Source organism: Solea senegalensis, linkage group LG3 (genome assembly GCF_019176455.1).
Source record: "Solea senegalensis isolate Sse05_10M linkage group LG3, IFAPA_SoseM_1, whole genome shotgun sequence".
Lineage (NCBI taxonomy): Eukaryota > Metazoa > Chordata > Actinopteri > Pleuronectiformes > Soleidae > Solea > Solea senegalensis.
In genome coordinates this window covers 18,533,112-18,550,849 of record NC_058023.1, presented here as the reverse complement: position 1 = coordinate 18,550,849, position 17,738 = coordinate 18,533,112, and the positions used below count along the sequence as shown (strand labels likewise).

At 39.7% G+C, this 17,738-nt stretch overlaps 1 protein-coding gene across 2 annotated transcripts in view; it reads left to right on the top strand.

Moving 5' to 3' along the window:
* slc41a2b (solute carrier family 41 member 2b) overlaps nucleotides 1-17,738 on the top strand; it is a 36,489-nt gene that overhangs the window by 968 nt on the left and 17,783 nt on the right. Inside the window, exons 2-9 of one of the 2 annotated variants that reach the window (XM_044020778.1) lie at nucleotides 329-428; nucleotides 513-935; nucleotides 2,486-2,593; nucleotides 5,181-5,252; nucleotides 6,073-6,217; nucleotides 6,772-6,918; nucleotides 12,761-12,908; nucleotides 15,332-15,411. In XM_044020778.1, the coding sequence (XP_043876713.1) occupies nucleotides 372-428; nucleotides 513-935; nucleotides 2,486-2,593; nucleotides 5,181-5,252; nucleotides 6,073-6,217; nucleotides 6,772-6,918; nucleotides 12,761-12,908; nucleotides 15,332-15,411 (1,180 nt within the window). In that variant the 5' untranslated portion in view covers nucleotides 329-371. Of the gene's footprint in view, nucleotides 1-328; nucleotides 936-2,485; nucleotides 2,594-5,180; nucleotides 5,253-6,072; nucleotides 6,218-6,771; nucleotides 6,919-12,760; nucleotides 12,909-15,331; nucleotides 15,412-17,738 lie in introns of both variants that reach the window. The other variant, XM_044020777.1, reaches the window with a different exon arrangement.

The following is a 17,738-nucleotide window of genomic DNA, read 5'->3' as shown; positions in this document are numbered from 1 at the left end:
AAAAAAAACCTTAAACAGCTTGGATCCTGCAAAATGTCTGTGATAACGGGAACAAAACAGAACTGCAGCAAAATTGTCATGGTTTTGTTCTGACATGAGAGAATTTCTGTGATTATAAAACTGTATGAAAATTGTTTTGTGTGAGCCCAACATAAGAACACTGAGTTGCAAAGAGACACTGTCTAAACTTAAAATAATTATTTTTATGTTGCAATGTTTCTGTCCTAGACCTTTGTCAGGCAAGTCATTGTTTAAAAACGAGGAGGTCTTTAAATAGGGTGTGGCATGCAAACAAATTTCACTGTGTGTTTTACTTTACTCTCCTCAGACTGGATGACTGGAGATGAGACCCTGCAGGCCCACATTAAACCATGAGTATCCAGAGGCTTGGAGGAGCTATAGGGGAATCCCTGGGCTCTAGCCTGACGGTGCGTATGAGCGGTGCAGGTGGTGGGTGGAGCTCCCTCTCCCTGAAACCCGTTTCCTCTGGACGAATCGCTTCTTTGTTCCAGACCATGGTCCCTACTGGATATACCAAGCTGCAGGAGGAGCGGCTGGCCATGGTGGACCTCGGAGCCAAACCTGAGGTCAGCTCCTCGCTCCAGAATGGCTACAGACAAGAGACATCGTCTCATGTGGAGAGCCGGCGACACGTGGACCGCGCCTCTCGCTCCTCTGTGACTTTATCTGACTGTGGGGACTTCTCTGAGATGGAGCCAATGCTGGCGGAGAGGAGGCTGTCCAGTGAGGAGGCAGGGGGGGAGGAGGAGGAGGAGGAGGAAGAGGAGGAGGCAGGGCAGGAGGAGAGGCAGGGATCTGCTCTGCATAACATGCCCAAGGAGTCTCCACTATCTATGGCGCTGCAGATCCTGGTGCCCTTTCTTCTTGCTGGATTTGGAACTGTGTCAGCTGGGATGGTGCTGGATATTGTGCAGGTGAAAGACAATACCCGCCAATCTTTGCCTTACACTTTGCCTTCTAAGTAACTTCTTTAGCTCTTTTTGCCTTGTGACAACATGGCTGCCAGCGTGGACACCGGGAAACATAGATTTAAGCACTTGATAAATAAAATCTACATCTGCTTAAGTGTTTGCCACTTTAACCTACTACTGAATAGACTATTTTGACTTGAAACTAAAGATTGTGTCCCTCATGCTTCCACACCAAAGTCGTTGCTTCCACACCAAATCAGCGTTTTACACAGTAGCTGCTGTTGTACTGCTGCCTCACTTAGATTAATCTTCAAGATGGATTCCAAAGACCAACTTTATAAAATAAGACATTTGAACTTACTGCTTACTCTCCCTCACCAAATCCCATAGAGAGTAATGGCGATTTTACATAATGTCACACACATGTTTATCCAGTGCTGCCTCCATATTAGTAAGTTCATTTGTCATATTGTGACTTCAGTCCTTTAAATCTTTTGTTCATATTTACCTAAATAACTAACAGCATATGGAGACATCTCTGTGGACTTTGGTGTGACAAACTTCAATGTCTAGTCATAAAAGCTTGTCTAACAGTGCGATAAAGAGGTGAACATATTCTAGACTTAAAGGAATCTTTCACCGATTTGCATTTAGCTTTGTGTTACGAGAATAGGGGTAGTGTTTTTGAAAAATTGTGCTTCGCAACCTCCGTTCCCCCTGAGTTGAGAAATATCTTCATTCTTTTTTTTGTTATATGTCCACCAGTGACACAAGGTCACAAGGTCCGAGCCTTGGTCCGAGGCTTGAGACTGCAATGCTAATTCTGCACTTTTTAGACCCACTCGTAAGGGGGCGGGACCTCATTCCCAGAATGTAAACAGTGTCCGCCATCTTTACGCTAACAGGACCAAGTGTCACTGGTGGGAATGTGACAAAGAAAAGAATGAAGATATTTCTCAACTCAGGGGAAACTGAGGTTGGAAGCACAATTTTTCAAAAATACTACCCCTATTGTAGTAATACAAAGCTAAATGCAAATTGGTGACGTATTCCTTTAAGTTTACATTGATTTTGCCACTTGCCACATTTTGTTAAGAGGCTAATATGTGTATTTCCTCCTGTTGCCGGCCTGCTGGCTGCCATGTTTTCACTCAGTGTGTCTGCATATTATTCTTGCTTTTCAAATGAACACAAGAGACTAGGGCTGGGCAATATGGGTTATGAAAAGTACTATTCAGAGACTTTTTAGACAAATGTAATTTTGGATGATTATCAATGCAACAGCCTTTAAAACCAGGAAAAGTCATCAGCATGTCTCACGTCACGATATAGATAAAATATTGATATGTTGCACAGCACCATAAGAGATTAAATTTTTTAGAGAATTCTGCGTCTTGTCTTGCAAAAACGTGACTCAGAATGAACATATTAGTGTGAAGCATGAATCATGTTGCAGACCATGTACTTTTCAGTGGTTTTGGTCAGTCGACGTCATTCGCAGGTTAGTAAAAGTGCAGTTATTAACAGGTGAGTTAATGTTTCTTTGTCCACAGCACTGGGAGGCCTTCTCGTACATCACAGAGATCTTCATCCTTGTCCCGGCTCTGCTTGGCCTCAAGGGAAACCTGGAGATGACGCTGGCCTCGAGGCTGTCCACAGCGGTGAGACAAACACAGCCACAGTGACACCATGATTCATCCGTTCATTATCTACCACTTTATCCTACACATGAGGGTCGCAGGGAGCTGAAGCCAGTCCCAGCTGACATGGGGCAAAACCCCCTGGACAGGTCGCCAGTCCATTGCGGGGCAAACACACAGAGACGAACGAACGACCATTCAGTTTTATATTTTAGTCCCGACTAATTATCCTGGGTTTTACTAGGATTACCTATTTATGTTAGTGATAGGAATAACATTTCTTTTCTTTGAACTGAATCTTTAGAATCACACATTTTTTTTAGGTCTTTTATAACTGATCTAAAGTTTGGCATTGTTCTTGGATTTGCTGAGGCAGATTTTCTGACAGTTTAAGCTAGGGCTGCAACTAACGATTATTTTGATATTCGGATAAAATTAACTTATTACGAACTTACTGTGAATCTCCTTCACCCATGGCTCCAACATGCTTCCTCTTCAGATGCTCATGCAGCGATGTTGTGATGCCGTGCCATGCGAGATCAGCTGTGCACATTTTGCAACTAACGCTGTTCTTTGAAGGCGTTAATGTAAAGTGCTCCCTTACTTTTGATGACTTAGGTCGTACATTTTTCTCTCTGCTAATGTTGTTTAGCAGCGAAATTGTCATTTCCATCTTCATATTCTAATTACTAAAATGGTCTGATCGGTTAGTTGGACCTAAGATTTTATTTTGTAACACCAAGCTAAAGCCAAAACAATTGTAATAGAACAGGACTATAAATGCATCACATCTCATTGTGTGTGTCTGTGTGTTCTCTGTGGATATTAGACTTCCCACAGACATTGATCTGTGCTGGAATATTAATGATGAAATCATTCGCAATGGTCAAGAGCAGCCCTGTTAAGTCTGAGATAAACATACATAATGTTGCAGTTTGAGCTTACAGTCCACAAACGGAACATGGGTGTGGTAGAGTGTGATTATGTTGTTGTGTCACAGTTGTAGTACTTGAGTCAAGTTTTGAGTCCTGTTTTCAAGGATTGGTGACTCAACAGGGACCCGAGAGTGGATGACTCAGATTTAACTGATTTAACTGATAAAAACAGTTATTATGTTACATACTATTCTTTAATCGGGTCACACGGTGGTATAGTGGTTAGCACTCTCGCCTTGCAGCGAGAAGACCCGGGTTCGAGCAAGGGCCTTTCTGCATGGAGTTTGCATGTTCTCCCCGTGTGTGCGTGGGTTCTCTCCGGGTACTCCGGCTTCCTCCCACAGTCCAAAAACATGCAATGTGGGGATTAGGTGAATTGGACACTCTAAATTGACCGTAGGAGTGAGTGTGAGAGTGAATGGTTGTTTGTCTCTAGTTGTGTGTGGCCCTGCGATGGACTGGCGAACTGTCCAGGGTGTACCCCGCCTATCGCCCGATGTAGCTGAGATTGGCACAGCACCCCCCGCGACCCTCTGGTGGAGGATAAAGCGGTTAGATGATGACTGACTGACTATTCTTTAATCTAGTGGTTCCAATAACTCACTGTAATGGAGCGATCCGAAATTTTTCATAATAGTAGTCAAAATTATTAAAGGCTATTGTGGCCTGGAAGTTACACTGAGGGGGAAAACCCCAAGAAGGTTAAATTAAAATAGACAGAGAAATGTGCTTTTATAGGAAGTTTAATTGACATCAAAAAGATACCATTGTGCAAACAACAGAGCATTAAATAATACATTGCATGGAAAACACACTGGTATTAAGGTTTGAAACCAATAATGACAAACAAAAACCCCATCAGATACTGGACTTTGATTAAACGTTCCACCTTCAAGTCACTTTGAAAAACTCTAAACTGAGTTTGAAATTGTGTTTTCTTTGAGATTTTTTTATAGCGTCACATTTATGTCAACATTCAAACATGGGCACTGGCCCTGTTATGATTGGTCACTTTCAGTGTTATCACACCCACAACAAGCTTCTTGCATTTGATTGACAGCTATCAAACAAGATGTCTGGAGCGGAGAGGAATGTTAGCCTGAAGCAAATCATTTGTAAACAGTTGCACAGATAAGAACTCATATTGAAGCATACATATGTTAGTTTTACTAAGAAACATTTGCTATTCACTGAGATTAAGAGGTGGCATTTTAAGGAAATCTTTCTCATCCCTGTAATAAAAAGAGGTCTGTGTTTTGAAATTTAGCCTGAAAACCTTTCCAAAAGTTATATCATTACATTATGTTCTCTTCTTAATTATTTCACATATTTGTGTTTATTTCATTTGTATTATTAGATTTATTTAATTTATTGGTATACTTTTCCCTGTGCTCAACAGCAGAGGTAATTGAGAGATTTTGTGCTAAATAAACAAATAAATAATCATAATATTGTGCATCCCTAATAATGTATGTATTTTATTTTGGATATTGCTCCTTTTGCTTTTAGCAAATTGTAATGAGCTGCTGCTAAAATCTGTACAGCACCTTGAATCTTCCCACTGCACCTCTGTGTATGAAAAAACCTTAGCCATGAAGGGAAGTCATTACATTGCAGTGGATGAAAAACATGTTACCGTTTCTCATATTATTCTGTCTTTACTCCCAACACAGGTAAATGTGGGCAAGATGGATTCTCCAATAGAGAAGTGGAATCTCATCATAGGCAACCTGGCACTGAAACAGGTACGCGCGCACACACACACACACACACACACACCTGTTAATGTTTTCTATACCACACAGATATGCAATTATTTTCCATATTTTCAATAGTAAATATTTACTACCAAAGCTACCAAATACAGACTGGATGATTATACTGTACGTATTTATTGTGCATTACCATAAAAAGCATCACAGCAACTTGATTGTGGAGAATTTATATGAGGGACTTGCTATCCAGCTCGCCAACATACCGTCTTAATGGTTTATTTTGTAACTGCATCTTTTCCTCCATTCCACGACCTCATGATAGATAATTATTTAAGATTATTGTTGATTATTCTCTCGATTGATCGAGTTGTTTGGTCCACAAAATGTCAGATCTGTGTTTCCCGAATCTTCACACACCAAAATGATTAAATCCTAAAGATTTATTTCTTATATGTAACAAAGAAACTGGAAAATACACCAGTGAGTTAAAATGATTTCCGTGTTATAAACATTTTAGAGATAGCAGATTTTTTACAGGTATAATATGAGATGTTTATATTGTCCCCTATACAGTGTGTACTAAAATTATTTTATTATTTTATTTATTTATTATTTATTATTATTCATTATTATTAAATTAATTGTTTTAACCCAAGTGGGCATTGACTGAGATCGAGCACAGGCTCAGCTAATCTACACCACACGACGATAAACAGACAAAAGTTATAGAACAGAATTTGTGTGTATTATGTCATAAATATGAAGCTGTAACACAGATAATAATCCTCCACGTACTGTTTGCCAGTTTTCACACACATAATAATGCTTGTTTTCTCCCCCCGTGCTCCAGGTCCAGGCCACTGTGGTGGGTTTCCTTGCAGCTGTAGCAGCTGTGGTTCTCGGTTGGATCCCAGAGGGGAAGTTCCAAATGAGCCACGCTGTGCTGCTGTGCTCCAGCAGCGTGGCCACGGCCTTTATCGCCTCACTGCTGCAGGGTAAACACACACACGCAGTCGCACACACACAGACGCACACACTCACTGGCAGTCCCACAGAAGCTCGGTCACCTCCCTGAACACACTAGCTGTGTCTCGACTTAGAGGCTGCTTCCTTTAGAGTAAGTGGACAGAATCGAAATGATATGCTCTGTTGTGTGGGGAAATCCCTATCGTTTCACCACTGTTGCTTAGCAACAGAGCTGCAGGTGGATGTGGTGCAGATTGCACAATATGTTAATATTTTTTTTGACTACAGGTACTTTTTTACTACAGGTATTTGTGTACACACACTTCTCATGAGATTATTATGGCCCAGAGTAATCATTGTCCAGGCTGCATTACTTGATGTTCAAATATTCGAAACTCTGCGAAACTCTATTGTTTGTTTCTGGTGTCTTGAATTTTACTGTTAATGAAGGTCTGTATCCTGTGAAACAAAAATGGACAATGTTTCAGAGCTGCTCCTCAATGTCTCAAAGTAGTCATTTATGAGTAATTTAATGACCATTAACAAAGTGCTCCACCATCCCCATTTCTTGTTTCATGTTCAGGTATCATCATGGTGGGTGTGATCGTGGGATCAAAGAAGACAGGCATCAACCCAGACAACGTAGCCACACCCATCGCCGCCAGTTTTGGTGACCTCATAACCTTGGCAATCCTGGCCTGGATAAGTCAGGGCCTTTACAAGTGCCTGGGTAAGTGAACTAACTCTTCATAAAACTGTTCACTGTTGTAGTGAGTCACACACAAACTGCACAACTACATTAGCATGTTTGTCTTTCCACTCTTGCACTTATCTCTGACAAGTGTAGTCAGTGGCCTAAAATGAAAATCTGCTGACTGGCTCTGGCTGGTGCATGATTGACTTTAGCGAGCCACTGCCAAAGCCATTGCTAATCAAACTTAAGGAGGTTGGTTTTACTACACCACAAGGTCAACACAAATGTTTTGTTGCCTGATGTGTCACTGGAGCTGTCTTATCGCCGCCCACAATCAGTGACTGAGCACTATCACAAATGTTTCACTTCTAAAGTGATAGTTCTGGTTTTTGTGTTGTTGTACTTGTGCATACGCCTCTTTCACAGTAAAATGAGCTTAAACGAAAGGTGCCAACACTATTGACAGTGCTGGGTTTTTTTTTCTCCCTTGCATGAATTGTGATAACCACAAACATTTGATTTGATAATTTTAGGGCTAGGTGATAAAACTATTTTATTGATTCATTTGCATTTGTAGTTAAGGATGATTTGTTTTTAATGAAAATCAGTTTTCTCTTTAACTTACACCACCAGTGCTTCCCCTTGGGTTCCCCTACTTGTTGACATTGTTTGAAGCCAGTAGAAAGCTTACTGAGAAGCAGTGGTGGCTGGGGGTAAAAACTTTGGGCGGGGTGGCGTATTTTTAATGAGCAAAGGAAAAAAAGCACGACAAAAAAACAGCTGACACGATCGTTTAGAGATTAGACATGGCACTGAGGGAAAGAGAGTGTTGCCTCTTGCCGTGGCAGTATGATGTTTGAAACTAGTTTGTCATTCACAAATGTTTATAAAGACATAATTGACTCAGTCATCATGTGTCTCCCCTGCTGTGGAGAGGCTGCAGACAGATCTGCAGCTGTGCACAAGACCATGTCCCAGACTCCCGGTAGTTGCCGGAGTAAGATGTTTGTATCTAGTTATCTGGGCCAGTCTGCTCAGCTGTGTGCCCAAAGACTGCGCCCAAGAGTTCCCTTATCTTTTGCATCGCAAGGGCGTGTCTGTGTGCATTCTCACTGTAGCAAGGGTGTCTATGTTTAAGAGCTGTGCGCCCTAAATTAACTGGAAATACATCACTTGACTGGCACTCGCTGTAAATGAGCAAGGGAATGTTTTAAAACTGCACTTCAATGCAGATTAAACATGGTAGCCACAAACTGTAAAATGTGCAGCAAAATTTTCCTTGTTTTTATAAATAATTTTAGTTGATTCCTGGTTCATATCTTTGGCTTTTTAATGTTAAATGAAGGATATTTGCATGTGAAACAATGAAATTGACTTTAACTATGGTCTAATTCTGCTATTATACTATACTATAACACAAATAATTTGGCTTAAAATTAAAGATGTCTTGTGTGACTTTTTTAAATATAATTTTGTCAATTCCATGTTTTTTCATCAATATTTAATATTTAATTTATAATATTTACTGTATATCAATGCAACAGACATATCACAATATCCAAAATCCAAGACCATATCTTGTATCACAATATAGATATAATATTGATATATTGCCCAGCCCTACTTTGATCCAGCTCTTCGTTTCTTTATTACGTCATCCCATGCAGTGGGAGTGAAGTATTGTTTTTAGTGGCTCACTGTGTCTGTCTGTTTGTGTTTCAGCACTTACACACAATATGACCAACAGAGGCCGACAGAGGCTTGTTGTGTGAATGGGGTGAAGTCTGCCATCTCTAATTGCCTTGTTCTATTCTTGTGGTGCTGTGTAATGATCCACTTTCCAAAATTGGCCAGCAGAGGTCCCTCCTGCCTCACTTTGTATTTCCTCTGCTGTCCAGCTGTTGAACAGATGCTCTGTTTTCCTCCTGCCACATAACTCACGTCACAGCCAGACCTGTGTCACAACACAGTGTGTGACTTAGTCCATCCATACTGGAAGCTGTTTTCCCCTGGAAAGTGTCTCATACCAGCTACAGCTGTCACACCTAATTGTGCAACATGGATGTTCACCACTATGAAAAGAACACTCGAGTGCTGTCTGCTGCTTAATATACTAAACACACTTCAGTTTTCAGAGTCAGGACAGTGGTCCTTTTGTGCTTGTCATGCTGCCACTGAACAGGAACAGGTCGGGTCCGAATTTTAATTACACGATTATGTATGCAGCTGAGAAGTTAGTCCACCTGAGTTAAGATGAGACACCAGCTAGATGCTGCAGCCGCAGGAGTCAACACCAGTCCAGCGTTAGTTTATTTATAGAGTGTGTTTAACCAACAGGACTTTGGCAGTGTGCCTCAGCAACAATAGATCAAAACAGGGATACAAACACCAAGAAAAAGTGCTCGAGCTTGTGGAGAGAAGCTGAATTCAGTGGAAGACATATGAATTGAAATGGCGGTTGTTTGGCTGTTGAAACTGATAATTCCGGTCTGGACTCAAATACAGACACACTAGGGACACTAGTGCACCTGAACAATTAGATTCATAGGGTAAAATCCCACCGTGCTGTTATGACTCACTGTTTGCAATAACAGTGAAAGTATGGTATTTATAATTTACTGAATCTTAGTGTGCTGCTATGACCTGGCACATTACTCTTCTCAAGCAGCAGAGTCAAAATGGCTGGGATGAAGGATGTATGCTGATATGTTAACTATGCCCCATTGTTAGTTAATATCATTATTTGAAAATTATTCTATGACTCTTCAACATAAACACATGACTTCACATGAGGCCCCTCTCCAGTTCTTTTTTTTTATCGTGAATATACACGTGAATATGCACAGTGAAATGTCCATGAGTCGTGCCATTGATCGGTCCTTCACAAACTTTCCCAACGTCAGCTTCCTTTTCAGGAGAATTCGTCCTTGTATAGTCCTGTGCTTCAACTCGTCTACTGACAAACACTTCTTTATTTCCCCATTCGCCCACCTGTATTCAGCCAAGATGCTTGTGCAAACCTACGCTCCAAGGGTGCTTGCATTTTTAGAGGAATAAATACATACATCGCATACAAAGAAGGTGCTTATTTAGTCATTTTTTCCATTTTGAATATTTCCAGAATTCCTCCATGCCAATCTAATAACAGATTTAGCAGCAGCAGCTTTATATCCCCCCTCAGTTTTAGACAGGAAACATGACCCAGGTAGAGATTCTGCAGTCACTCGAGTCTTGAACAGTGTGCTTAATGTTTTGTGAATGCCTCTCTAATTTAAGTTTGGGCAAGTGATTTGCCTCTCTTTTACCCACAGTGTCTACACCCATTCAAAAACTTCCTCTGGTGGTATTTGGAGGAAAATGTAGAAATATTGTAATACCTGTTCAATTTTCTATGCAGACAAAATTCCCTAGCCCCACTCTGATCACATACCTTGGTATATACAGTAGAACAGTATTTCAGATTTTACTCCAACTACCACCAGAGGAAGCTTGCGTATCACTGGTGGTACACATTCCACTATTTGAGAACCATGGTACTTGACAACACAAAAATAAATACAGACCATTTGCCATTTACCTTCCAGTGACGACAACACTATCTTTAGCCTTGTAAACTTTCAGTGACTCTGGTGTCATTGCACTTAACATGTGAAGTGCAATGACATGACTTATTACATGGCTTCAATCTATGATATCTGTGTAACAGACCGGGCTGTTGCACGAAGAGCCTTGTATGTATCAATGCGCAGTGGTCCAGGCTGAGCATATGTTGCTAACAGACTATTTTACTATGAGAAAGCAATACGACTGTTTTTCGAATCAATATAATAACCGTCAAATCAATACTGTGTTTCTGATTATATGTTTTCTTTGTAAGAAGCCATGTAATAAGTGGGATAACATCCAGTGAAGTTGTTAATGTTGTGATGATCTTCCAGTAATGGAACGTAGTTCCTGAGATGTGGTGTTTTAATTAAACAAATTGATGACATGTCAACAATAATTATGTCGACTAATTGGTACCTTAAGTTTGTGTGATTGGATGTGTGCTAAGTGCTTTTATTGGGATAACCAATGCATAAGTATCTTGTGTTTTTGTTCAGCTCAGGGAGACATTTGGCAGCTGCACCATTCTTTGTCCTGGAGAGGAACAGGAATACTAATTGTTCCTTCTTTATTTTAATTAAGAGGAATAGTGAAAGGCAGTCAGTCAGAGGTTCACATAATCAGTTTAACCTACAGATTACCTTAATGGTAGCTTGGCTGATACCCAACTTTCCCTGTGTGACAACTGAAGCGGTGTCAGGTTCCCTCTGGAGCAAAGGAAGGCTGCTGTGACACAAGGTCCTTCTTCCAAATGTGTGCCATACCTAACTCCACTTTTTATTGTAGGACTGAAAGTCTGCTTGCAAGCATGCCTATTATAACTGAACACCAGACTCTTTCTGCTCTCCAGCTATGAGATAATAAATCTGGCACTGTGTCCTAATGACAGTATTTAGTGCCTGGAATAGGATTCTGCTGGAAACATCTGGGGCTGAGCTGAAGCAGGTGCTTTTCCCCTAATTACTCCTTCAGAATAGTTGTGTTGCGCTACATTGTGGTTTAAACAAAGATGAATGATTGCAGAGAGAAATTCAGAAAAACAAATCACTGTGTTGCTCTCACTGCTCAACTTTCCTTCCATTCAAATATATGGGACTCGGGTGTTTTCTCACTCTTACTTGAACAGCACTACAACCTCTGTATAAAAATTGAACACATGACTGAATGCAAATATGCTTTCCCATACATATATAGGTCATGCATAATGAGTGTTAGGGGTGGGATAAAATGCAGATATTTCAAAATACAATCATATATGTGATTTTCAACTACAACAAAATTCGATTACAGGTTATATGAATCTGCAATGCTTGTGGATTTCAATTGGCTTCGATTCAGCGTTAGTGAGACTGCAAGTCCCAGGTGGACGCACTAATTCAGTCTTCTCATGACACTAAGATGCCCAATTATATTCCAGATGTTAGCATAGCCATTAGCAATTAGCTCAGTATTTTTTTTTTATTTCATATTACTTCATTGTATTGGCACATAAACTAGAGCTGGACAATATATGGATATTATATCTATATTGCGATATGAGACAAGAATATGGTCTTAGATTTCGGATATTGTCATATCCTAGTAAAGACTGTTGCATTGATAATCAATAATTGATAACATTTATTATTTTGGCTACATTTGTGAAAGGCACAAGAGCTACAAAATATTATTTAGTCGATATTTTGTCGCCATTCATGACGACCAAACAACCCTAATTCAAATACAAAGGTTATTGTTTTAAGACCCACAGTACTGTGATTTGAAGCATGTAGTGTCTTCTCTACAAACTTCAACTTGCATAATTTTGAAAAAAAAAAAAATCCCTCATTTTGAAAAAAAAAACTTTTTTCTTTGTTTACTTGGTTTGCGCTAGGCCGACTTGTTGCTACCTTTGCTGTGGTGGGTCACATATATTTAAAAAAGGTCACTTAACAACACGTCTTATAAAAAGAGTATATTATGGGTGTTTTTTCCCCTTTCTCCTAAAATCATTCACTTGTCATTGAGTTAGAATGAAGGACTCAAGTAAAAGATAGAAAATAGTGTAGAACTGAAGGATTAAATTTTTTTCTGGTGCATTTGTCACATCACAAGTGATGCACAGGTGACGAAAGGGTGAAAAAAAGCACCACATGACAGCCATACCACTGTCAACAGGAACGTGTTAGTCACTTTTTTATTTTTCACTGAGGTTCAAAATCCCTTGTTGAGCTTTCTAATTTTGCGGGACAGAGCTAGAAATATAAAAAACACTCATGTTCTTCTTCTCCAGACTCCTACCCGTATGTGTCGTCCCTGCTTTGCGCCTTCTTCATGTGTCTGACTCCACTGTGGATCGTCATCTCATCCAAGCACCCAGCCAGCCGCACCCTGCTCTACTCTGGATGGGAACCAGTCATCACTGCCATGGTCATCAGCAGGTGAGTGTGTCTATGTCTGTACAGTCTTGAAAGGGAAAGCTTATCTAGGCGTCTGTGACTCCAGTGTCTGATTTGCTTGGTGACTCATCTCCTCAACAATTTGTAGCACCTGGGCGCATGCACAAGGGCTGCCTCACAAATACATCCAGTAGGAGTTACTGCCTCTCTCTCACTCCAATTAATCCAAGTAATTGTTTGGTCCATAAAATATTAGAAAATGTTGAATAATGTTGGTTAGTGTTTTTTGAACCTTAAGATTATGATTTTTTTTTAAATGTCTTGTTTTGTTCACAAGCCAAAATGATTCAGTTTTAATGATTTCTTTGTTATATGGATCAAATAAAGCACATTTAAGAAGTTGAACAGTTCGAGAACTTGTTTTAATTATAAATTTACTCCATATATCAAAGAAATTATTAAATGTGTAATTTAGGTTTGTGGATAAAACGAGACATTTGAGAACATCATCATTTGCAGGTTTTGAAAACACTGATCAACATTTCTTGTAATTTTATGAACCACCAAGTGTCGTTAGTTGCAGCCCTAGAGAACATTTAAACCGATGAATTGATTATAAAATTAGTTGACGATTAATTTAGTAATTGATTAATTATTGCAGCCCTACTTTCAATTCTTAGTGCAGGTGCTACCACATTTCATAGAGAGAAAATGCATTGTTTGGTTTTCAATGCATCTCATGTCTCTGTCACTCAGTTCAGGGGATTGGTATCAATAGCTGGTATTAAATTGAAATCTCTCCCCTATTGGTTAATACCAAAGTATTAATAAGCATCTGTATGGTGCATTAATTCTAAGTTTTGTGAATTATGTCTTTGAAGTAGCTCGAAATGCTTCAGCACAAATGTTTTACATATAACAGTGTCATAGTTTTAAAGGTCTGAAATGACTATCAGACTGATATCAGTATCAGTAGTACTGAAGTATGTGATGTCGTATCAGGCATGGAAAAGTGGTAATGTGTCATCCCTATAATATACAGAGAATTGTTGTATCCCTACCAGTTAGTAGTACATATATTATTACAAGGAAGCAGCAGGCCTTTGGTTGGTGGAGACCATGTGTGTTTAATTACTAGTGGTGTTGTATGTACACTGTCTCTCTCTGCCAATTATGTGATGCCTGGGAAATGCAAATACCAAGATCTCTGGCTCACCAAAGAAAATTACATAGATTGGCTTGCCCAAGGACAATCACTTGGCCAGCTGCAGAGCATGCTGCAAATCAATAAACGTGGACACCATGGGAGAAGCGGCTCTTACAAGTTCCCCTCTCAAGCTGTGCCAGCACATTCAGTCCTTGAATTTGGAAAGGTCTTGAAAAGTCCTTGAATTCGATGTCAAGCAATGCAGGGCTCCAGACCAACTTTTTTCACTAGGAGCACAGTGGCCCCCAGCTGAAAATCTTAGGGGCGCAACCAGAAAATGTAAGGGCACACACAGTGAATCCATATGAAGGTAAACCGACGGCACCATTGATGTCATGACAGTACAAATATTAAAAAAATATACCATACATTCAGAATTAAAAAAAAGTGCTTAGTAACAACGTGCTTAGTAACCTTTCGGTCATTTCACAGTTAAAACAATACTTAACTAATATTGTGTTTAACTTGTGTATTGTATTGTGTACTATATTTTAGCCGTCCGTCCATTTTTGATGTCTTTATCCCCTTTGCAAGGGAGCTGGAACCAATCCAAGGTGACATGGGGTAAAAGGTGGGGTCACATCCTGTGCAGGTCGCCAGGTCATCGCAGGGCCGACAAACGGAGACGAACATCCATTCACTCTCACATTCACATCTATGGTCAATTTAAAGTGTCCAGTTAACCTAATTATCAATTTTGCACATGGAAAGGCCCTGTATTGACACTATGGAACTTCTGGTTTTGGGTCCATGCTGCAAAAAGAACTACAACATTCTACTTTATGACATACGTCATGGCCTTGGGTTGAAATACACAAACTAAAGGATCATTTCAGGGTTAGTTTTGAAAAATCTTTAAATATGAATCAATATGTAATCATATTGCACAAATGCACATTTTACCACAACATATATTTTACGACAGTTTTAACACACAATACCTTTTACGAACAGCAAATTCCACTTTGTGTTACTTTAAACTAAGACACGTGTGGTAAAAGCTCTCTACCACACCTTCGTGACTATCACTCAGAGTATTATTAGTCATCTGTATCAATAAGCAGTAACAGCATTGATAAAATCCTAATAATACCAGTCTCTTCTCAGTGTAGCTTCACAAAATGTTTAATGCGCTTATCCTCTGTGCACATCGTTTAGATAAGACAGTGTTATGTCTCTGTACATGCATTGCCCCCCTCTCTCCCCCCCACCACCACCACCATATCACCAGTTGGTCTAATTATGTTGTGCTTTGCAGTATTGGAGGACTCATCCTGGACAAAACAGTGTCTCATCCAGATATGGCCGGCATCGTGGTATACACCCCAGTTATCAATGGTGAGTGACTTAGAGAATTAATACTCAGTTCGTAGTGTTTCTGTTTGATTTGCATTTGCTTGCCCCTGAGCCACAAACAGACGAGGGGAGGGGACTCTGGTCAAAGACTCATCAGCATCAAAGCTATTTATATAATTCCTTCCTAAATGCTCTGGGATCAAGATAAGAGATGCACATGTGTGTAAAAAGATTACACTGACACAAGAGTCTGTGTTAAATTCATAGTTTAGGTTTATTTAATGTGGTTGTATGATGTACTGACTCATGGTCACTGCTGGCTGTGTTATGAGTGCACCTTGCTCTGAGAAATGACATTAGGCTCACACTGAAAACATGGCTGCCAGACCAAAGAAACTAAAATATAAATCCACCTTTTGGGCTTAGCACTGCACTGAAAAAGCTCAACTCAGATGTCAGATGTCAGATGTCACATGACTGGTTTCTTTGAACCACCACGTTGGCAGCCTGACATGCCACAAAAATGATCAGGACCGGTAATGGTTTCAACCTTTTCAGAGTTTACTGTGAGGTGAACAGCGTTGTTTCCCGTCAGAGGGCATGTTTTAAGAATATGTCACGTTCTGAAAGCAAACTGAAGTTTGTGTTGCTTTGTAAAAACCACCCATTCTCTTGTACCTAAGTCTGTAGAGAAAAGGTACCACAGGCTCCGTTACTTGTTGGAAATTAATACGAGTATAAAACAAGTCCTTTGTGTCTTAATTACTTTTGCATGAATGAATGAAGTAGGGCTGCATGATTAATTTGATCTAATGTCAAACCTATGTGCAACCTCATTTCCAAATGACAGTGATTCTATTGAGAGACAACAAGCTGCATCAAAACAAGTGCTTCATTTCTCCTTCAACCAGTGACAACATGACAATAATAACCTGATACAGTTGGTTAAACTTGTGTAGTCTGTAAAGAACCGAACACTAAAACCACAAGAAGACCACAAGGGTGTTAAAGGTGCAGCCGAGGACTGAAGTAGACCTGCACATTAATTACGGTTGATTAATGTGATCAATTACTGAACATTATTGTAATTTACTCTTAAGCACCCAGGAGCAACTGTACCACTGTGTCAGCTAAAGCATAGTTATTCAGTCAGTTACATTTTTAATGTTATTGTGAGTGCTGCAACAATTAATCGATGAGTTGATTATTAATCCGTTACTAAATGAATCAACTATTTTAATCATTTTTTTACAATTAAAACAAACCAAATTTGTTTTGTTTGTTTAATGTGAATATTTTCTAGGTTATTTGCTTATACATTTGAGAACATAGTCATTTCAAGGTTTGGGATACACTGATCAACGTTTTTCAACAGATGGAAAATAATTGATAGTTGCAACCGCAGATTTATTAAACAATGTCATTTATCAGTTGAAAAAAATGAATACATCCGGACAATTGAAAGCAGTAAAAATGCCCCAAATATTATTATTTTTGACAGAAATTTTATAACTTTTTCTTAAATGTGATCCATATTATACCAAAATAAAAATGATGTACTACTAGGTACAACAAGTTTTTGTATAAATAGACTTTCTAGTCAAATTAAACCTGTATCTATGGAGTGGAAATGTACTATTTACCAGTGTGAGTAAAAAATTTTAATCATATTTTTATAGGTGTAAGTTATGTTCTATTTTGAATAAAATCCAGTATTGAAGGTACTTTATTTTTTATTATGTTTTCATTTATATCATATCCATATCTTTCCAAACTGATAATGATTATCAATTATAATAATAATAATAATATATATCTGGAGTTCGAAATTTACTTATTGCAAGATATTTTTTTTGCCTGGGTCAAAAATATAAAAATAACTAGTACCGCGCGCGGTTCTGAACGGGTTCGAGCCGACCCGCGCGAGTCGCCGTGTGCCACGGCTCCCCGCGCGCCTCGCGCTCTCACCCGTTCATTCACCGCGCACGGTACTAGTTATTTTCAGTACTAGTTATTTTCAGCGGCGTCCCCGCACATGTCGATCCAAATTTCGGGGGGGATCGGCAACGTATGGCAAAGTTATAGGGCACTTCCTGTTTAAAATGGCCGACTTCCTGTTCGGTCAAATGCGCGTCCGTAAACGTGTTCAGGGAAGTTCCCTTGTCTTACATATCAAGTTTTGTGCAGATCGGACAATCTTAGAGTTGACTTCCTGTTTCGGGCATTCCACTTCCTGTTGGGAGGTCATCTTTTGCAGACATGCTCAGGACAGGTCCCTGGTGTGACATATAAGGTTTCATGCAAATTGGACAACGTACGGCAAAGTTAGCGGGCACTTCCTGTTTAAAATGGCCAACTTCCTGTTCGTC